This window comes from Belonocnema kinseyi, chromosome 4 (assembly GCF_010883055.1).
Source record: "Belonocnema kinseyi isolate 2016_QV_RU_SX_M_011 chromosome 4, B_treatae_v1, whole genome shotgun sequence".
In the NCBI taxonomy this organism is placed as follows: domain Eukaryota; kingdom Metazoa; phylum Arthropoda; class Insecta; order Hymenoptera; family Cynipidae; genus Belonocnema; species Belonocnema kinseyi.
The window spans coordinates 62,524,803-62,547,370 of NC_046660.1; the positions used below are offsets into that span (position 1 = coordinate 62,524,803).

A 22,568-nucleotide genomic window follows, 5' to 3' on the forward strand; every position below is an offset into this window, starting at 1 on the left:
ATTCAAGTACTAGGTAGAAAATTCGACTTTTGGGCTTGAAAACTAACAAATTTAATTTAAAATTCAACTAGGTGGTTGAAATGTAATTTGTTGTTGAAAATTTATGAATTTTGTTTAAAAACATATTTGTTTTATGGAAAATTGACTTTTTAGTTGACAATTCATATTTTTAGGTTGGAAATTCAACTATTTGGTAGAAAATTCGTCTTTTTGACTTGGAAATTCCACTTATTGGTTAACAATTTATGTCTTGTTAAAAATTTAACTTGTTTGGTAGAAAATAATTTATCTTAGTTGAAAATTCGTCTTTTTAGTTGAGAATTCAACTGTTTGGTAGAAAATTCGTCGTTTTAGCTGTAAAATTGAACCATTTGGTTGACAATTTAACGATTTTGGTGAAATTTAACTTTTTGGTGAAAATTCAAATCTTTTGCTTGAAAATTCAACTTTTTTGTTAAAAATTGAGTTTTTGGTTAAAAATACATGTTTTTAGGTTCAAAATTAAACTATTTGGTAGAAATATAATCTTTTAAGCTTGAAAATTTAACAATTTAATTTAAAATTCAACTAGATGATTGAAATGTAAGTATTTTGTTGAAAATTCATGTGTTTTGTTTGAAAAACATAATTATTTTATGAACAATTGCCTTTTTAGTTGACAATTCATATTTTTAGGTTGAAAATTTAACTATTTAGTAGAAAATTCCTCGTTTGACTTGGAAATTCCACTTATTGGTTGAAAAATTAATGTATTTTGTTAAAAATTCGACTTTTATGGTAGAAAATTAATATTCTTAGTTGAAAATTTATCTATTTTGGTTAAAAATACATATTTTTGGGTTCAAAATTCAACTATTTGGTAGAAAACTCGTCTTTTTGACGTGTAAATTCCACTTATTGGTTAGCAATTTATTTATTTTGTTAAAAATTTAACTTGTATTTGATCTAAGAACTCTCTTTTTAATTCAAATTTCCAATTGATAAATCTGATCCTATGAAAGTAAAAAAAAGGAAAATTAAATGTGTTTAATATTCTGAAAATAAAAACTCTATCAACGTCAATTTTATTTATTTCGTTGATACAGTATATTTCCCATACATGTACACATAAATTAGATATACATACAACGTATAACTACGTGATACAGTAATATTACATTTTCCTTATCAATAGTCTCGTCGCTTTCGAGTTAATTTAATTTTTCTTCAAATTCCCCTCACTGTCCTTTCCTTTCTCTTACAAGTTTTACCTTTCTAGAAATACACTTTCTTCAGTCCAAAATCGAGGCGAAATTCGGAACCGAAATTTGTTTACATATTTTTTATTTTCAATCGCCAGTGTGACGAGTTCGAAGCTAGACACATGATGAATTAACATTATTAAAAAGTAACAATAGGGGGAACCTTTCTACAGTGGATAATTTAATTTAAAGTAAATAATAATTAATTAAAACACAAGAAAAATAATTAATTTTAATTTTTGTTTGTAGGTTGCATTATCCACTCTAAGGAGGTTTCCCCTAAATATAATATTTTTCATAATTCGAGCCTTTGGTATTTTTATTTCTATACACCGGCTTTAAATCGGACCCATGCACCAGCTGGTTAAATATATGACAAAATTATATACGATTAATGTGATTAATATGATTTTTCGATTAAAAATGTAACATGCTGTTAAACTACATTCTCATGCTTTTCCTCCTGCCATCCTCTGGCACAGACAAAATGCAGGTTTTTCGTCCCTCGATGTGAATTTTATTTTGTCGTTTCACCTTTTTTCCAGGACCCGAAATTCAAACGAAAAAAATCATTTTTTAGGGGGAGTCTCTCTAAAGTGGATAATGCAGCCTACAGTGGATAATCATTAATTAAAAATATTAATATATGCAAAATAATTAATTTAATTCATACCTAAGATACTTTACGTCTTCATAACTTCAAATTAATTATCTTTCTTTGATTTGTGCTTTTAATGAATGATTATCCACTTTAGAGAAGTTACCCCTGTTCTATTTTTTCAATAGATTCTGCTGAAGAGTTAAAAAAATTAAATTAATTTTGGTTTTAAATTTTTTTGTAAAATTGCAGAATATAAAGGTCGTGGAGAAAGGTGAAAAGATTTTAAATCATCTGAAAAGTTTTTGCGGCTTTTGACAAACATTTTTTTTCTTCAAAATCAAAACATCGATTCTCATTTCGTCAATTACAGGGAGATGAGTTTTCATTGCTTATTGTCTGTTCACGATAGCAGCCCTCGACGAGTCACTAATTTCGATTCCTCAACGACAAAAAAATAATCGAAAATTTAATTACTCTTATGTTTATGATTCACCGAAAGCTTCTTAAATAAGCTGGATATATGATTCGTACTAAATTAATGCGATTTATAACTTTTAAAATTGTTCGAAATCTTAAATATAAAAATATTCCAAACATATTCTTCTTAAATTAAACAGGACTTTTGAAAATTGACTATCATTTTCGATTTGTGATTAAGAAAATAAGTATTAGTTTGCTTTTGAATCTAGAAAATTTTAAATAAAACTTCGTGATTTTAGAGGATTTTACAAAATATTAGGAAAAATTTCAGTACGTTTAAAAGATATTTAGGACGTTTAGAAATTTGGATGAAATGAAAAAAAATATTTGATAAATTTCTGTAATATTCAGAACTTTAAAAATATTTTTGATCTCTTCAAAACCTCTCAAAACCCTAAATATTTTTTGAACTGACAGACATCTTTCGTAGAATTTTGAAAAAAATTCAAAATTTGCAAAATTCCAAATTCAAATCCTTTCCTTTAAAATTTTCTACACTTTTTTTCGAAATTTTAGCAAATTGTTTGAAATGTGTTAAACATTCATTTCGAATTTAAAAAAATTTCAAAGTTATTAAAAATTTTCCCCTAAATAACATTCTAAATCTTATAAATATTTTTTTAAATGATTCGAATTTTCCCTTAAATTTTGAAATGGTCTTCAAAATTTTTAAAATTGCTTAAATGTCTTCCATATTTTTAGAAACCTTTTAAAATGATTTTAAATTTTACCAGGAATTTAAAGAAATTTGTTGTTTCTTCAAACATTTTAAGATTTGTTTAAAGCTTCTAAAGTTTTTTAGAGGTCTTTAAAAAACTACACTAAAAAAAAATATTTTAAAATGTTTTGAAGTTTAAAATTATTTTTTAATCTTTTAAAATCTTCTGAAAATCTCTTAAATTTACTGGATTAAAACAAAATTAATGTTGCCAAATTGAAATTTTTTCTTTAAAATATTTTACATTTTATGTTCAAAATAATTTGAAATGTGTTAAACATTCATTCAAAATATTTTAAGACTATTAAAAATTTCCCAATGAATAATTAGACATTGAAAAAACATTTTTTTAGAACCTTATAAATGTCTTCTAAAATTATTCAAATTTTTCCTAAAATTTTAAAAAATCATTTAAAATTTAAAAATTGACTAAAAACCTTCCACATTTTTAGAAAACTTTTAAAATGGTTTTAAACAAAAACATTACTTCAAATTTTACCAGGAATTAAAAAAATAATTTTATCCTCTTGAAACCTGTAAAAATTGGTTTAGAACTGCTAAAATCATTGTTTGAAATCATTAAAAATCTACATTTTTTAAAAATGTTTTAAAACCTTTTCAAGTTTAAAATTATTTTTCAGTATTTTCAAATCTTGTAAGAATCTCTTGATATTTGCCAGAATGAAAATTTTGCTTTAAAATCTTCTAGAGTTTTTTTTTAATTTTAGGAAATCATTTCCTTTCAGCCTTTCAGATTCATTTTTGACAATTTTGGAATTTTTTGAAATATTACCTCAAAATGAATTTTTCAACATAAACAATCATTTAAAATTTGGTTAGGAAGCCAATGAAAAATATTTCATTTACTTGAAACCTTTCAAAATTCTGAAAAAGTTTCTTTTGTTCGAAATCTAGATTTAAACAAAAAATTACTGAAATTTCTTCTAATATTTAATAATCCTGAAAAATTACAAAAATTTTGCTTTAAAATATTTTTCAAAATTTTAGGAAAGAATTTTAAATGTTTCAAAGTCTTTTTCAATTTTCTGTTTGAATTTATTTAAAAAATTAAAAATCATTTGAAATTTTGCTTTGAACCTTGGGAACATTTTTTCGATTTTCTTGAAAACTTTCAAAATTCTTATAAAGTTTTATATCTTTAAAACTTCTAAATATCTCTTAAGCTTGCTCGAATTATTCCTACAATTTTGTAACTTTGTAAAATTGAAAACTTAAAAAAAAAGTTCTGTCAAATTTTGGAGATTCTGTTTTGAAATTTTAGAAAATCACTTGCAATGTTTAAAAATATTTTCCAATTTTTTCTTGAAATTTATTTTCTAAATAAAGAAAAATTTGAAATTTTTCCCAGAATCTTAAGAATGTATTAAGAATTCAGTTTTCCGAAACATTTTTAAATCCTGCAAAATTAAAGAAGTTTCCTTAAAATCTTCCAGATTCTTCTTTGACACATTTTGATTTCTTTAAAACTTAAAATTGAATAAGAAAATAAATAAAAACCCCAAAAAATTCAAAAATTTTCGAGAATTAAAAAAAAAAACTTAAATCTTTTAGAATTATTGAAACGATTCAACGAAAAAGTTGTCAAATTATAGTTTGCTAGCAAAATATTATGAATATAATTATTTCCCAATATTATAAAATCATTTGCAATTAATTTGCTGTCATTTATTAATAATGTTCAGAAACGTTTAGAAGTAAATGTTATGATCATATAAAATTATCTATTTGCAAAATTGACTGCAGAAAATTTGTAAACTTATTATTTTAAAAACAAATCGAAAATTTTAAAATGAATGAAAATTTGTATAATTTTTTTTTCTCAATAATAATGAATATCAACAAATATTTCCATGAAAAGTGAAATGATGTAAAATGATAATGGCAGTCGGGTGTATTTTTTCAGAAAAATTCACATTAATTCGTTGTATTACGTAATAGCTGCACGTGACCCGTTTTTACAGCTTTTTCAAACATTTTGATTGCATCGGCAATTCGAATCGTAAAGCCTTTGGCTGCAAACATTGATGTAATATTTAATTTATATTATAGTCTATTAAATTGCAGACGTACTGGAAAGGTGAAAAATCTTCGCAGACAACCCATAGATTACAAATTTAATTATCTAATAACATTTTAATTAAATAAACTCAATATGGAATTTAAAAATAATTTATAAAAAAGGTATCTGAAAATTTAATAAATGCTTTCGAAAAAAAATGAGACGAGTCTCTCAGCGGAGGTTCCGTCTGCTTTTGATTGAGTGGATAATTTTCACTACAGTGGATAATCATTAATTAAAAGTTCTGATATAAGTAAAATAATTAAATTTAATTAATAGGTAAGACACTATACCTGTTAGTAAATTAAAATTAAAATTAATTATTTTTCTTTCATTTCTGCTCTTAATTTATGATTATCCATTGTAGGGAGGTTCCCCCTACGTATTATATTATTTACATAAATATAATTCGAGATAGATATAATTATACAATCTACGATACATATTCTTGTAACAACTTCCAAGAATTATGACGCATTCTAAGAAATATATAGAACATATTTTTTTATCTTTAAAAAGTAATTTATAATTCCACTCAATCACCTCTTTAATTAAAGATGATTATTTGAAACCATAAATTTATTAGCTTTTAGATAATAGCACAGTTCTATAATTTTATTCATCTCTTAGAATATCCCCTAATCCTGAAATACTTATCGAACTATTTTTTTTCACTGCAGATCTCAATTTTCTTTTATATAAAAAATTTTCGGCTTCGAATTTCATTTATTTTACTATCGCAATTGATAATAAAAATGGCAGATGCGTTCGACAAATTCCCAAACGTCGAATTGACTCACGTTTCGTTTCCGGGAGTAGGTACAAAAATGTGCACCTATTGTTTTAATGAATTCGCAATAGAAGTCTGTATTTTATAGTATTTCAAAGAAACCCAAAACGATTCAATTTATTTTTCATCAATTTTAAATTTGATGACGATGTGATGAATTTAGGGGAAATGTCCCTACAGTGGATAATAATTATTAAAAAATACTTATATGTATAAAATAATTAATTTGATTAATAGTTAAGATATCATTCGCTTTCATAAATTAAAATTAATTATTTTTGTTTTATTTGTATGCTTAATTATTGATTATCCCCTGTAGGAAGATTACTCCTGCTCGTAATATTGAATTTTAGAAGGTTTAGAGGCCAATTTTTTTTTATTTTTTAAATTGTTTAAGTCCAGAACAATTTTTTCATCTACTTTAATTTCTAGAATCTATTTACTATATTTATTGTCTATATGTTATACATGCTTGTTTTCTACATTGCTATATTTGCACTAATCAACAGTGTCATAAAACTTTTGGTATAACAAGTTTTTCTAATATGGATGAAAATCGCCGTACATTTTTTTTTTTTTGTAAATTAATCTTTTCTATTTACTTAAAACTTAGGGGAAGCCTCTCTAGTGTGGATAATCATTAATTAAAAATACTAATATAGGTAAAATAATTAATTTATGTGATTAATATTTAAAACAAAATACGGGTTCATATGTTAAAATTAATTATTTTTCTTTTATCTGTGTTTTTAATAAATAATTATCCACTGTAGGATGGTCTTCCCTATAAAAAATCAAATTCTTTCCTGTATTTATAATTAAAGTTCTTGAAAAATTTCGACGATGTTCACCATTTGAAATTAAATATATAATTATGACTAAAATTTATTTCTAAAATGCATTACGGTACTTTGAGTAGCTTAGGATCTGAGGTTTTTTCTTTTTTATCTCACTTTGTTGATCTATGTCATTTTTCCCCCTTAATAATGTATTTAAAAAGAACTAGAAAACATACACGCGCGCCTTCGCGCGATCATTAATTTTTTTATCTCGCGCAATTCTTAAATTAATAATAAAATTAATATTTAAACGAAAGTGTTGCTATTTTATAGTTTGTATCGTCTAAAATAATAGAAAACATAATTGATAAAAAATAAAAATGTTAGACGTAAAACACTAACACAAGATAAGAAATTTTTGTTGAGCTTATGGTTTTCTCTCAATGTAATTTTTTTTTTCTATTTTTAATTGTTGAAAATTAATTTTGCCTGCCAAAAAACACCTACAGTGGATAATAATTAATTAAGAGCACAAATGAAAAAATTTAATTTTAATTTGAATTCATGAACACGTATAGTGTTTCACTAATTATTAAATTAAATTAATTTTATAAAAATATATTAGTATTTTTAATGAATGATAATCCACTGTAGGGAGGTTGCCTGAATACAAAATTGTTAAAAGAGTCTGAATTTTGTTCAAATTATAATGTTTCTTGTTTGAAAATACAAATTTTCGAATAAATAAAATGAAATAAAATTGTTAAAAAGTATAAATTTTCTTTGAAATCAATTTTTTTTTTAAATAATAATACTTTAAAAAACCTAACATAACATAAAATTGTTTAGAATTTTAAACTTTCTTGATATCTAGTGATTTTTTACTTAAAATTCCGAATTATGTATAGATTTAATATTAAAAAAAAAGAAGATATAAAACAACTTTAAGCAATAAAAATTTCGTAATCACTTTGTTTTTAGATAGGGGAAACCTCCCTAAAGTGGATAATGGAACCTAAATTGGATAATAATTAATTAACAGCAAAAATAAAATAAAAATAATTATTTATAATTTTAATTTATGGATACGTACAGTGTCTTAACTATTTAATTAAATTGAATTAATTAATTCACATGCATAAGTTTTTTAAATTAATAATTATCCACTGTAGGAAGGGTTCCCTTAGATTATATACAAATTCTTCCTGCAAAAAATTGTATTTCTGTTTTTATCAACTAAAAAGGGAATTTCATTTTTTACTACCACTAAATTTCAGAGTTCGTATACAGATTTTGTGCTACAATAATACGTCATATAGAGATTTAATTTGTGGTGCGCACTGCTGCACCATAATTCTAAAAAGACTACGTCTACTTTGAAAATATTTTTCTTTTTTATTTAATTTTATCTTATGCAAGTACGAGGGCCCCCAAAAATAAACAATAGAGTTTCCTACTGCGAATTCTCTCATAAGGTTTTCTTGTCGTCCGGGAATTCGAAAAACGCCCTGCTACAGTTTTTTTACAGTTATCAAAATCGGGATACACCTTTTGAGGGCGCATTCTTTCCTACCAAATCCTCTATTTTTGATCCTCTATATTCTCTCTTTCAAATAAATAATATATATTTTACATCTTGAACAATAGATAGGGGATACCTGTACACAGTGGATAATGAAATCTACAGTGGATAATTATTAATTAAAAAATACTAATATGTATAAAATAATTAATTTAATTAATAGTTGAGACACTACACGTCCTCATAAATTGAAATTAATTATTTTTCTTCTATTTTTGCTCATAATTTATGATTATCCACTGTAAGTTGCATTATCCATTGTGGACAGGTTCCCCCTATACTTTTTTTATATTTTATGTTCTACATATTTGAAGATTCAGAGAAAAGAGTGCGTTCTCGTGGGGAAAAATCGTCACATCCAAGAGCGGGGATTCGTCTTTTTGTAATCATTCATTCTCGAAAAATTGGACCAGGAAATTGGGAACTCTTCATCAAACCCGGTCGCATCTCGCACGGTTTCCCTGCAGCCATTCAGGGAATCCAAACCGGGTGGTTCTCCTGAATATTTGAATTTTGAATTTCGAAGACTGCAACCCCGTCAAAACGTCGTAATTGAGTTATTATTTTTTGTTTCCTTTTTTTGTAACGTATTTTAAAATCTTATTTTAATTTCAAATATGTAGCCATGCCATGCAAGAACACATTTAAGTATAGACACTTAATATTTTGTTTAACATTCTAAGCAACTCGATTAAGTAGATAGACACATTTAATTAATTTTTCTTTCTTTTCGCTCAGAAAATCGTAGTTGAATTAAAGTTGCCTTGTATCGTGCATAATTTATAATTTATAATATACATGTACGTAAACAAAAGAGAGCATTTTTTATTTTTTAAACTACTTTTTGACAACGCTTAAATGTAACATCTAGGCTCTATTTGAAAATTTTTAGGGGCAACTTGCCTACAGTGGATAATGCTACAGTGGATAATCATTCATTAAAAATATTAATATGTGTAAAATAATTAAGTTAATTATTAGTTAAGACACTATACGTGTTCATAAACTAAAATTACAATTAATTATTATTCTTATTGTGCTTTTTAATAATAGTTATCCACTGAAGGTTCCATTATCCACTGTAGGGAGCTTCCCCTCTAATTTATTAGATTTATAATTTATTATTATTCCAGGGTCGATTTCTTCGTTTTGGATTTTAAATTAAATTCACGATGAGGGCCAAAGAAAGAAGAAATCGATCTTAGGAATTTATACTCAAAATTCTCATCTATTCTATGGAAATATTAAAAGTTTTCGTATTTAACCTACAGAGCAATGCATCCAGAATCGAGAACTGAAGTAGGATTATTTTTAGTATTTTATTAAATTTTTAATTAAATAGTGATATTTTTGGATAATATAATCTACTTATTAATAGGACCTACTTATTTTGATACTGAATTAAAATTGATGGGTTTTTGAATTGATTTAAATATTTTTCTTCATTTTTCGTCAGAATACTTTGATTTTTTCCAGAAAGCACTCAGAATCCTTATTTGCGACGATTATTTAAACAAAAGAACAATTTATGAATCCTCTTTTTTTGCAGCGAAATCGGTCTTGGTTAAGGTATACCCTATTTTTTGGGTGAATCGAAAATTTCATTTTTTGAACAAAAAAAAAAACATTTTTTATAGACTATGTTTATTTTTTAAGTCCTTACGGTTCCTCTTCATCATTTTGGTACGATTCGTACCGGACGCATGATTTTTCTCCAATTATCAAGGACTGAAAACATACAAAAAGTGATTTTTTAACTTGGAAAACAATAAATAAAAAATGGTTAGGGGAGATAAAGGATACAGTGGATAATAAGTAATCAATTTAAAATATATACCTAACCTAATTACTAAAAATAAGTAATAAGGAATTGGAAAATTTCCGAGCCATGAAATTGTTTATTGTGTTTATTATTCCCGAATAATACAATTTTTGACAGAAAATTGCCGAATTATAAAATATGCGATCTAAAAAATTCCTGAATTTAAACAATATATTTTTTATAAATATTATTTATTTATTAAAAATATAATTATCAAAAATATTTTTATTAAAAAACTATTTGTAGTGTTCAAAGTTTCTAAAATTATTACTTGAATTTATAATAACAATAATTGAAAAAATATATTTCTGGAATTACATTTTTTTTCAATTATTGTTATTTTCAATTCAAAAATTATAAATAATTTATGTTATAAAAATATTTGATTATTTTATAATAAATAAATAATATTTATGAAAATTTTCGTTTTGGTTTAAATTAGGGAATTTTCTAGTTCGGATATTTTCTAAGTCGCCAATTTTAAAATTCGGTAATATGAACAGTTCGGGAATTGTATTATTCGAGGATTTTATAATGCGGCAATTTTATTATTAGGGAATTTTATCATTCGTAAATAAATCAATTCAGGAATTTTATTATTAAGGAATTTTAATATTCGGGAATTGCCCAGTTTTAAAAATTTTATTATTTGTAAATTTTATTATTGTTAAATTGAATTATTCGTAAATTATATTATTCGCGAATTTTCTAATTTGGGAATTTTATTATTAGGGATTTTATTATTCGGAAATTTTATTATTCGCGAATTTTCCAATCCGGTAATTTCATTATTGGGCAATTTTCCAATACGGGAATTTTTCAATTCGTAAATTTTATTATTCGGAAATTGCATTATTCGTAAATTTATTATTCGTAAAGGTTATTATTTGTAAATTTTATTATTCGGTAATTTTAAATTCAGGAATTTTCCAATTCGGCAGTATTATAAACTGTTCGGAAATTATATTATTCGGGAATTTCCCGAAACGGGAATTTCATTATTCAGAAATTTTATTATTTGTCAACTTTCTTATTCTGGAATTTTCCAAATTCAAGTATTTTATTATCAAGGAATTTTAATATTAGAGATTTTTCAATTCAGTAATATTATAATCGGGTATTTTATTTTTAGGGAATTTTCCAATTCGGGAATCTCATTATTCGGGAATTTTCCGATTCAAGAATTTTATTATTCGGGAATTTTGCAATTCCAATTCCAATTGTATCATTCGTAAATTTTATGATTAAGGAATTTTCCAATTGAAGAATTTTATTATTCTCGAATTTTCCAATTCGGGAATTTTATTATTAGGGGATTTTATTCTTTCGGAAATTTTATTACGCGAGAATTTTTCAATTCAATAATGTTATTATTCTAGAATTTTCCCATTCCGGAATCTTATTATTCGGAAATTTCATTATTTATTAATTTTATTACTATAGAATTTTCCAATTTAGAAATTGTATTATTAGACAATTTTTCAATACTGGAATTTTTCAATTCGAGAATTTTATTATTCGTAAATTTTATTATTCGCAAAGTTCGTTATTCGTAATTTTTTGTCGCCCGGGAATTTTTAAATTCGGGAATTTTATTACCAAGAAATTTTAATATTCGGGAATTTTCCAATTCGGTAATATTATAAACTGTTCGGAAATTGTATTATTCGGGAATTTCCCGAACCAGGAATTTTATTATACGTAAATTTTATTATTCGCAAATTTTTCAATTCAGGAATTTTATTATTAGGGAATTTTGAAATTTGGGAATTTTATTATTAAGGAATTTTTAAATTTGGGAATTTTATTATTAAGAAATGTTAATATCCGGGAATTTAAAAATTTGGTAATATTATAAACTGTTTAGAAATTGTATTATTTGGGAATATCCCAATCCGGGAATTTCATTATTCAGAAATTTTATTATCTGTCAACTTTCTTATTCTGAAATTTTCTAATTCAAGTATTTTATTGTTAAGGAATTTTTATTTTCTTGATTTTTCCAATTCAGTAATATTAAAATCGGGAATTTTATTATTAGGGAATCTCATTATTCGAGAATTTTCCGATTCAAGAATTTTGTGATTCAGAAATGTTCCAATTGAAGAATTTTATTATTGATCTATTTTATTACTCGTGTATTTTCCAATTCGGGAATTTTATTATTAGGGAATTTTTCAATTCAGGAATTTTATTCTTCAAAAATTTCATTACTTGTATATTTTATTACGCGGGAATTTTCCATATAAACAATTTTATCATTCGGACATTTTCCAATTCGGAAATCTTATTATTCGGAAATTTTATTATTTGTAAATTTTATTATTTGTAAATTTTATTATTCGGGAATTGTATTCTTAAGGAATTTTCCAATTTGGTAATATTATAAACTGTTCGGGAATTGTATTATTCGGGAATTTTCCAATCCGGGGATTTTATTATTCGAAAATTGTATTATTCCTAAATTAAATTTTTTTTTGTTACCTTCTGTTCTTCTTTTGTTGGAGGCGACTTTAGGAAGTACATAAGGGGAGCATACATGAAATTGAGAATAGCAATTCCAAACAACATCCATTCAAATCCAATGCTATTCACCAATGTTCCACTCAATGCCGGTCCTATTTAAATAAAAAAGAGAAAAATGTATTAGTGACCTAAATCCTCAAAGCTTAAGCCGCCTGCATGGAGAAACTGATATCAGCATCGGTGGTTCAGTGGTAGAATGCTCGCCTGCCACGCGGGCGGCCCGGGTTCGATTCCCGGCCGATGCAATATTTTTGAATTCGATTTTATTACAAATTTTTTAAATATATATTTTTCTCACCGATGGCATAGCCCAAGCAGAAAGCAACGTCCCCGATTGCATAAACACTTCCATAAACTGCTGTATGTCTGATGTCAACAAGATATCCCAATTCGGGCATCATAGAACTGTCGACCATTCCAATTGCAAATCCCAAACCAGCATTGGGAATTATCAAATGGTTGATACTTGTGGCCAGGGGTATCTTTAAAAAACGATTATTCTACATTTTTTACATGAAAAATTTGAGAAGATACATTTGAGGCTTATAAAATTTTATAAATAAAAAGCGAATTGTTTGATGAATTTGAAAATGTTATTATTTGATAAATAAACTCATAAATTTCACTTATCGAATTTGAAAACTTTGACAATAGTGAAGGTATAAAGAATGAAGACTATTGAATAAATAATACGAAAATTTTTGAAATTTATTCTTTTTATTTAATACATTTTAAAGGGACAAAAATGTATTGATTACAGGAGAAAAAAAATACTTACACATATCAAGCATACTCCAATTACAACGAGTCCTATCAAAGAAGCGAGCCATCTGAACAAGGAGTTAATTTATTTGATTTAAATTGACAAAAAATTCGCCCGAACAGGGACTTGAACCCTGGACCCTCAGATTAAAAGTCTGATGCTCTACCGACTGAGCTATCCGGGCGTCTTGAATTTTGTTGCTTAACAATAAGTCCGTTGATGTGTGAAGTGTGCTATAGCGTGTCTTACAAAATAGGGACGTACCAATTCTTGGTCTCATAGGGGGCAGGTGAAAATTTTTATTTAATAATTTGAAACAAAAAAAGGAGCTCATTAAATATTTTCAAATGTTATTATTTAAATATTGAGGTTCAGATTAAATATTTTTTAGTCACGAGTGCTTGCTGCACCTTTGCATTTTTATTATCACGTGGCAAATTGTTACGTAATTTTATGCATGCTTGCTCGTAATATGCCAAGTGTTCTATTTTTAAACCGCTGAATTATTTCAAATCAGATTTTTTCAGATGAATAATTTAAGAATAATAAACAAAATTTTGTATCAGGGTGGAATAAAAATGTGAACATTTTTTTGACAATTTGAAAAACAATAAATAAACAAATTCATATTAGGTTAAATGATATTTAATAATTAAGTATTATAATTAATTATAATAATATTAATAAAAGATAATAAAATAATTCATATCAATAAATTTAATTAATAGAATTGCCGACAGAAAAGTGCCTAATTATAAAAAAATCCGACACTAGTCGAATATAGAATTTAAACAATTAAGGTAATTGTTTTTCAATGAATGTTATTTATTTATTAAAAATAGTATAATGGAATGTTTTTTTCAGAGAAACATTTTCCTAATTTTATTGTATTTAAAAAAATTATTGTTTAGTTTTAAAGTAATAATAAATGAAAAAAATCATTTTTAAATACAATTTTTTTTCTGTTATTGAGAATTAAAATTCAAGCAGCAATTTCAGAAAATACATTGATCATTAACAAAATTTCTTTGATCAAAATATTTCATTTTTGTATTTTTAATAACTAAATAATATTTTCTTTTTTTTTTAGTTTTTAAACTTTTCAAATTCGGGAATTTTCTAGTGACTGAAAAAACGACTGAAAAATTCCAAAAAAGAAAATTTCCGAACAAGAAAATATTTGACATAGAAAATTCCCCAACAGTTTTTATTATCACCAAATTTGAAAATTCCCGAATTCACACAATGAAAAAATTAGTTTTTTAATCAATATTATTTATTTATTAAAAATAGAATAATGAGATATTTGGATCAAAGAAATTTTTTTATAATATAATAAAAATCTTGTTCTCGTATTGTTATTTTGCATTAAGAAACTTTCTTTCGAATATTGTTATTTAAAGTTCAAACAATAATTTAAAACAAACTACAATGAACATTTAAATTATTCAAATTCGGGAATTTTCTAGTGTCCGGAATGTATGGGACGACTGAAAAACCCGAAAAAAGGAAATTCCCGAAAAAGAAAATATTTAATATAGAAAATTCCCGAACAATTTATAATATTACCAAATTTGAAAACTCCCCAATTTGCATAATTAAAAAATTTGTTTTCTTTAATCAATATTATTTATTAAAAATACAATAATGAGATATTTCGATCAAAGAATTTTTTTTATAATGTAATACAAATCTGTTTCCTGTATTGTTATTTTGCATTGAGAAACTTTCTTTTAATTTTTGTTATTTAAAGTTCAAACAATAATCTAAAACAAAATACAGTGAACATTAGGAAAATTTGTTTTGAGAAAAATATTTCATTATTGTATTTTTAATGAATAAATATGATTGATAAGAAACAACTTTTTTAATTGTTTGAATTATATAATATAAATATATTATATATATTAATATAATATTATAAATATGAACTTTTCATTTTTATCAGTTAAAAACTTAACTGTTGACATTAAAGGAAATTGAAGTTTCTTCAAATTTTAGCAGTTGAATTTTCAATAAAAAAAATCAGCAGTTGAATTCTTTTGAATATTCAATTTGGAAATTTAACTTTTGATCATTGAAGAAATTTGAAAATGCAATTTTCTCCTATTTTTAATTTTTTTAAATGTTCAACAGTTAAAAATTCAACTGTTGCAAATGAAAAAAACTTAAGAAAATTAAATTTTTGACAGTTAAAGATTCAGCTGTTGAAAAGAGACCAAAATTGAAGTTTTAACTTTTGGCGAAGAAATAAAGTTGAATTTGTTACAAATATGAAAAGTTTAATGTTCAGTTTTTTTAAATTTTCAGCGGTTGAATTCTTCTGAATTTTCAACAGTTGAAAATTAAACTTTTAAAAATTGAGAATTCATTTTTCTTCCATTTTTAATTTTCTGAACTTGAATTTTTAACAGTAGTAAATTTAACTGTTAAAAATCGAACAAAATTAAATTTTTATTTTTCAATTTCTGAAAAAGGAATAAAATTGAATTTTGCGCAAATTTCAAGAGTTCAGTTTTCAATTTCTTTGAACTTTCAGTATGTAAATTCTCTTGAATTTTAAACAGATGATAATTCAAGTTTTAAATATTTCTCCCAGTTAAAATTCAATTTTATTGAATTTTGAACACAAAGTATTGAAAATGGAAGAAAATTTTGAATTGAATTTTTAACAGCTAAACTTGAACTATTAAAAAGAGAAAAAAATGGAATTTGGAATTTTCAATTATTAAAATGGAAGAAAAATGAATTTTCAACAGTTAAAAATTCATTTTTTAATTTTTTTTTGAATTATCAAGAGTTGAAAATTGAATTGTTGATATTTAAAGAAAAATTTCGGGAATTTTCTATTTTGAATAATTTCTATTTAGAAAATTTTGCAGTATCAGGAATTTTATTTTTCGGAATTTTTCGTGATTTTTCAGTTCACCCAATAAAATTTGACATAATAAAATTGTATTCAATATGATAAAATATTAATCAAATTTGCATGATAATTTATTATTATTATTAATTATTAGTATAAATTAAAAAATTTAATTCATATTTGGAAACTGGTTAGTATCTTCTGTTTTAATTTTTAATTTAAAAATTCAAAAACAATTCAAAAACAATTCTCTTCTTCGGATTGAGGTATATGCAATCATTTTTAAAAAGTTAAATACTTCAAAACTTAAATTTTATCCGCTTAAACAAAAAAAAAGAAATTTAAATAAATCAAATAAACAAATGGAAGAAAAGATATTAATCGATTTCGATTATTTTTTTACTTTTTTCGAAAGTCAACCGGAAAACATCTTTTCCTTGTCTCAAAAGATTCAATTATTCCGAAAATTTTCATTCCTCCCTAATATTTATAATATTTACAATAAAAAAGTTAATAAAGTGTATATAGGACCTTTCTTAATATTATGATTAATATTATGATTAATTTTTCGAAAAATTCAATATATCGAAGTCATTCTTGCAGTTAGAATCAATTTAGATACTTACCTTCCCATTTTATGACCTAAGGGTCCAAAAAGGTTTGTGCCAATGAGATAACTGATACTTGCTGGAAGAAAAGTGGCACCCTGTTTCCATCTGCTTGCACCCATTGTGTCCATCATCCAAATTGGCAAACTGGGTTCCAACATAGCAATTCCCGTATTTGCAAAAGTTATCGCTCCTAAAATATTATTTTATAAAAATGTTTTTATTTCTTTTATTAACTATTATTTATCAACAATAGCATCATCAATCATATTTTGAGCGTCCCTGTAGTTTTTTTCTTTTAGAGAAAAATAAATTTTTAATAGGTACAAAATAATAACTTTGAATGCATATTTATTTTTAGGTTTGTTTGTTTATTTGTTTTTAAGGTTATTTAAATATGATTTTCTCAAGATTCTTGAGAAGATTTTAAAGATTTTAAAGTAGTTCAGATATGTCGAATTGAAATTTCAACATAAAGTTAATTTTCAACTATATTAACTATTAAATTTTCATTTGACATTTTCTCGGGAAACTTGGGCAAAGTTTTTTTTTCTTGAAAGCTTTCAAAAGTCTTAAAAAGCTTCGAATTTTTTTCAATAGCTTCAAAAATTTACATTTAGTTTTTAATTTTCCAAAACAGATGAATTTTTAATAAAATAGTTCAATTCTTAAACAAAAAAGACTCATTTTCGACCAGTTTTTTTAAAAGATAAATTTTTTACTAAGTGATAAGTTTTCTATACGAAATCGTTTTATTTTTTGACCCGAAAGTATAAACTTTCAAGAAAAAAGTTAATTTCAAAACCAAATTGTTGAATTTTTATCCAAACAGATTAATTATAAAAAAGACTAAATTTCTACCACAAGAGATGATTTTTTAAACATTTTTTAAACTGACTCAATTATTATTTCTAAAATTTCAGATAATATTTTATAAGAGAAAAAATCGCCTCAGAATCTTCCCGATATTGAGAAATCTATTTAAATTTTCTCCAAAAAGTTAATTTTTAAAAATAAAAAAATAATTTGAAATTTTTCCAGGAATCTTGAGCAAAGTTATCTTTTTCTTAAAAGCTTTCAAAATTTCTATAAAGTTTCGTATTTTTTTCAAAATCTTAAAAAATTATAACTTGGTTTTAAAATTTTCCAAAACAGATGAATTTTGAACAAAATAGTTCAATTCTCAACCAGAAAAGATTAATTTTCAACCATTTGTTTTTTTATCAAAAAAAAAAAAAAAAAGAAAAAAAGTTTTTACTAAGTGACGATTTTCCTACGAAGTCGTTTAATTTTTTTAGCCAAAAATATAAACTGTCAAGAAAAAAGTTAATTTCAAAACCAAATTGTTTAATTTTTATCCAAACAGATTAATGATAAAAAAGACTAAATTTCTACCACAAGATATGATTTTTTCAAAATCTTTTAAACTGACTCAAATATTATTCCTAAAATTTGGGGAAATCTTTTAAAAGTAAAATAAAAATTCTCTCAGAATCCTCCTGATTTTGAGAAACCTGTTTAAATTTTCTTCAAAAATTAATTCTTTTAAATAAAAAATTATTAGACATTTTTCCAGGAATCTTTTGCAAAGTTTTTTTTTTTCTTAAAATCTTTCAAGATTTCTATAAAGTTTCGTATTTTTTTCAAAATCTGAAAAAATTATAATTTTGTTTTTAAATTTTTGAAATCTTCAAATTTTAAATTACTATTGAATCTTTTTAAAACGTTCAAGCCTTATAAATATATTTTTAAATGATTCGAATTAATTTTTTTTAATTCTCAGTTTTTTTTCAATGTTCTCTTGAAATTATTATTTTTTAAAATCATTTTAAATTCTCGCAGGAATCTTTAAAAAAAATCTTTTAATATCTTGAACTAATTCAAAATGCTTGTAAGCTTCAAAAAAATCTTTTATTCATATTTTGTTTAAAATCTTGCAAAATTAAAAAAGTCACCTTAAAATCTTACATGTTATTTTCGTTATTATTAGAAATCTTAAAAAATTTTATGAATATTTTTATTTTATTTAAAAATTTAACTTTTCAGAATAAAAAGTCATTAAAAATGTCCCTAGGAATCTTTTTCACAAAATTTGTCTATTTACTTGAAAGCTTTCAAAATTCTTAAACAACTTGGAAATTTTATTTCGAAATGTTACAACGTTTTACAAATCTATCAAAATTTGAAAAAAATGCCTTAAAATCTTCCAGTTTTATAAAAATAATTTAAAATTTGCCCAAGCATCTTCTTAGGAAATATTTTTATTCTCTTGAAAGTCTTTAAAATGGTTAAAAAGCTTCGAGTTTTTTAAAAATCTTTAATAATTTAAATTTCGTTATAAATTTTAAATTACTGTTTAATCTTTTCATAACTTGTAAACCTTTTAAAACGATTCGAATTAATTTTTTTTAATAGCGAATAAATGCAAACATTTTCTTAAAAATCTCTACATTGTTCTTTTTTATTAAAAATTTTAATTTGAAAATTGCTTAATTTTATTTTAAAATATTCACAAGCTTACATTTTCTTTAAAATATAAAAATTTCAAAATTTAAGTTTTTAAAATATTTTTTTAATTTCTAAATATGTTTTAAAATGATTCGAATGAATTTTTTTTAATCCGAAAAATTGTACAAATTTTCTTAAAATATTCACATTTTTACATTTTTTTAAATTAAAGAAAATTTCAAAATTTAAATTTTATTAAATTTTTTTTTAATTTCTGAATATGTTTTAAAATTATTCGATTTTTTTAAAAATCTTTCACAATTAAAAAAATGCCTTAAAATCTTCTAGATTGTTTTCGACATTTTTATAAGTCTTTATAAATTTTATGAAATCTTTTTACATTTTCTATAAAAATGTATATTTTTTAATTGAAAAAATGTTTAGAAATAGAATAGCATCGTTTTTTAGTTTTCTTAAAAATTTGGTCAAAAAATTAAAAAATGTAATTAAGTTAGAAAACTTTTAAGTCAAATTTATCTTTACCTGCAGCCAGTAGGATGTAAGGATCTGTTACGAGAGCTTTTAGAGACGGTGGCTCTACTTCTGTATAAACAATCGAGGGTTGAAGCATAAGAAGCTGCAACACTAAAATAAAAAATTATTTAGAAAAAAAATCCAAAAATCAAAAGTAAGACGAAATACAACAATTTCGAAAAAAATATGTTTAAAAATAAAATTTTGTGACAATGAAATATAAATATTTTTACAGCAAAAATTTGTGCAGAACTCTGAAAATTGTTTTTACAAAAGAGTACAATTTTCAAAATTTATGAAATTCTTTTTAAAAATTATCTTCGAAAATGGAAACTGTAATAAAATAGGATAAACTACAAAATTTGATTGTTTAAGAAAAAAATTGTACTGCTGGAACATTTAATTATAATTTTTTGATTAAAATTTTTTTTACTGACATCCATCACCAAGGGCAAGTGCAGAAAGGACCAGGAAGGGTGCAGATTTTCCCACAAATTCGTACATGACACCTCCAAATGGTGGACCAATTAAAACTCCCAGAGCAAGACCTCCTAAGGCAATGCCCATTGCATTTCCTCGCTCTTTGTCGTCTTGATATCTTTCAGCCAGCATACCCATTCCTAGAATTAAAAAAATAAAATATAAATTATTTGTAAAAAAATTTAATTTATAAAAGTAAAAAAAACTTGCATCGGCCGGGAATCGAACCCGGGCCGCCCGCGTGGCAGGCGAGCATTCTACCACTGAACCACCGATGCTCATGGTCACAAATTTGAGAAAAGTAAACAGGCGCGGTTGATTGAAATTCATGAATATTTTATTCAAATTTATGTCCATTTATTAAATATTCCCAATTCTAATTTTAATAATTTAACCATTTTTTTCGGCACACGTTTCTGATTAATAATTTTCTTTCTTTATAATTATTGCTTTACGACATTTGAAAATTTTAAATGGTAGAGATAATTATAAATAGTTGATCAACTAATTTTTTTCGATCGTTTTTTAAGAATAAGAATTTTTTTAAAATACATGCGAAATACAAAACAAGGACTAAAAGAAAAAATTTTCTTTTAGGGGAATTCTAAAAAAAGTGTCTGTTCCATTTTGGGATTTATTGCACCAAAAATTAAAAAAAAAACTGGCTCTTTTTTGAAGTCCGGTATTTTTTTAAATAATTCAGATAAGAACAGCTTTTTACACAATTCAAAGTTTCTCACTGTTTCAAAATCCAAAAAAAAATTATTTAAAATATTAATATATTTGGTTGAAAATTAATCAAAAGTAAATTTTTGGCTACTCAATAAATGTAAATTGTTGAAAATATTCAAAAAATGGTAATTTTTTGAAAAGCCTAAAAATGCGCTACATTTTTGGGAATGCTAGAAAAATGGAAATTTTTGAAAATATTCGAAAAAGGTCTTCAGTATTCAGTACACTAAAAAAATGCATATTTCTGGAAGTACTAAAAAAATGTACATTTCCGAAAATATTAAACAATTCTACATTTCTGCAAATACTAAAAAAATTCGCAGCCTTGGAAGTACTCACAAAATTTCAATTTATCAAAATACTTACAAAAATGTAAATTTTTGGAAAAACTGAAAAATGTGCATTTCTGGAAATTCTAAAAAATATTAAATTTTGAATATACTCAAGAAATGTATATTTTTAAATATACTGAAGAAATGTAAAATTTTGAATATACTCAGAAAATGTAAATTTTTGAATATACTCAAGAAATGTATATTTTTAAATATACTGAAGAAATGTAAAATTTTGAATATACTCAAAAAATGTAAATGTTTGAATTGAAAAAAATGCAAATGTTTAAATATACTTAAAAATTTTAATTTTTGAATTTACAAAAACAATGCAAATTTTTTAATATAATAACATAATGTAAATTTTCGAATGCACTAAAAAATGTAAATTTTTTAATATACTAAACAAATATGAATGTTTGAATTTTCTCAAAAAGTGTACATTTTGTAATGTACTCAAAAAATGTAAATGTCTGAAAATACTCGAAAAAGTCTATTTTTTAAATAATAAAAAATGTAAATATTTGTAAAAACTCGAAAAATGACTCCATTACTGGGTAGACTAAAAAAATATAAATTTTTGGAAATATTCAAAATTGTCAATTTCTTGAAATACTAAAAAATGTACATTTTTTGGAAATAATTAAAAACCAAAAAATTTGAAATTATTAAAAATATTTACATTTTTGACTATACTTTAAAAACGGCAATTTGTCAATATAGTCAAAAAATTTTAATGTTTGAACCTACGAAAAAAAGGTAAATTTTTAATATGCTAAAAAAGTGTATATTTTGAAATATTAAAAAAATTTTAATTTTGGGAAAAACTAAAAAAAAGAGCATGCATTTTTGGAAAAACTCCAAAATTGCCTACATTTTTGGGAATACTAAAAAATGTACAATATTCTGGAAATACTAAAAAAATGTACGATTTTGGAAATGGTGGAAAATATAAAAAAAGGAATCCGGACTGTACAAAAATAGGCACAATTTTGTTTGTAAATCCGATATGTTTCAAAATAATATTTCAGGTAATCAATGTTTGATTTTGATGCAGCGTTTCTCACTATTCCGAAGCCGTAAGAATAATATTTAAATATTTAAAATATTTAAATATTTAAAATATTAAAGCATTTTTGAAAAAAATGTAAATTTTCGAAATTAAAAAAAGGCAGAAAATATGGGA

At 24.0% G+C, this 22,568-nt stretch overlaps 2 protein-coding genes and 3 non-coding genes across 12 annotated transcripts in view; 2 read left to right on the forward strand and 3 right to left on the reverse strand.

The window, feature by feature from the left end:
• Positions 1 to 22,568, forward strand: part of LOC117171419 — a 71,238-nt gene that overhangs the window by 13,121 nt on the left and 35,549 nt on the right. For 2 of the 8 annotated variants that reach the window (XM_033358726.1, XM_033358730.1), the window contains one exon: positions 19,854 to 19,950. The exons of 4 other annotated variants lie outside the window; for them this stretch is intronic. Coding sequence is in view for 1 of the 4 variants with exons in the window: in XM_033358730.1 (XP_033214621.1) it covers positions 19,854 to 19,867 (14 nt within the window). In the remaining 3 variants the exon portion in view is untranslated. Of the gene's footprint in view, positions 1 to 8,585; positions 8,688 to 12,928; positions 13,063 to 19,853; positions 19,951 to 22,568 lie in introns of those variants that run through there. 2 more of the 8 variants (XM_033358725.1, XM_033358723.1) reach the window with 2 other exon arrangements.
• Positions 8,075 to 22,568, reverse strand: part of LOC117171418 (synaptic vesicular amine transporter) — a 111,811-nt gene continuing 97,317 nt past the window's right edge. The window contains exons 6-12 of the mRNA XM_033358721.1: positions 20,276 to 20,458; positions 19,848 to 19,949; positions 16,875 to 17,049; positions 13,398 to 13,449; positions 12,918 to 13,101; positions 12,578 to 12,711; positions 8,075 to 9,999 (exon numbers count right to left, since the gene is read on the reverse strand). Of these exons, the coding sequence (XP_033214612.1) occupies positions 9,931 to 9,999; positions 12,578 to 12,711; positions 12,918 to 13,101; positions 13,398 to 13,449; positions 16,875 to 17,049; positions 19,848 to 19,949; positions 20,276 to 20,458 (899 nt within the window). The 3' untranslated portion in view covers positions 8,075 to 9,930. The remainder of the gene's footprint in view (positions 10,000 to 12,577; positions 12,712 to 12,917; positions 13,102 to 13,397; positions 13,450 to 16,874; positions 17,050 to 19,847; positions 19,950 to 20,275; positions 20,459 to 22,568) is intronic.
• On the forward strand, positions 12,794 to 12,864 carry Trnag-gcc. Its single transcript has one exon. It is a non-coding gene; the product is annotated as a tRNA-Gly (tRNA).
• On the reverse strand, positions 13,494 to 13,566 carry Trnak-uuu. Its single transcript has one exon. It is a non-coding gene; the product is annotated as a tRNA-Lys (tRNA).
• On the reverse strand, positions 20,526 to 20,596 carry Trnag-gcc. Its single transcript has one exon. It is a non-coding gene; the product is annotated as a tRNA-Gly (tRNA).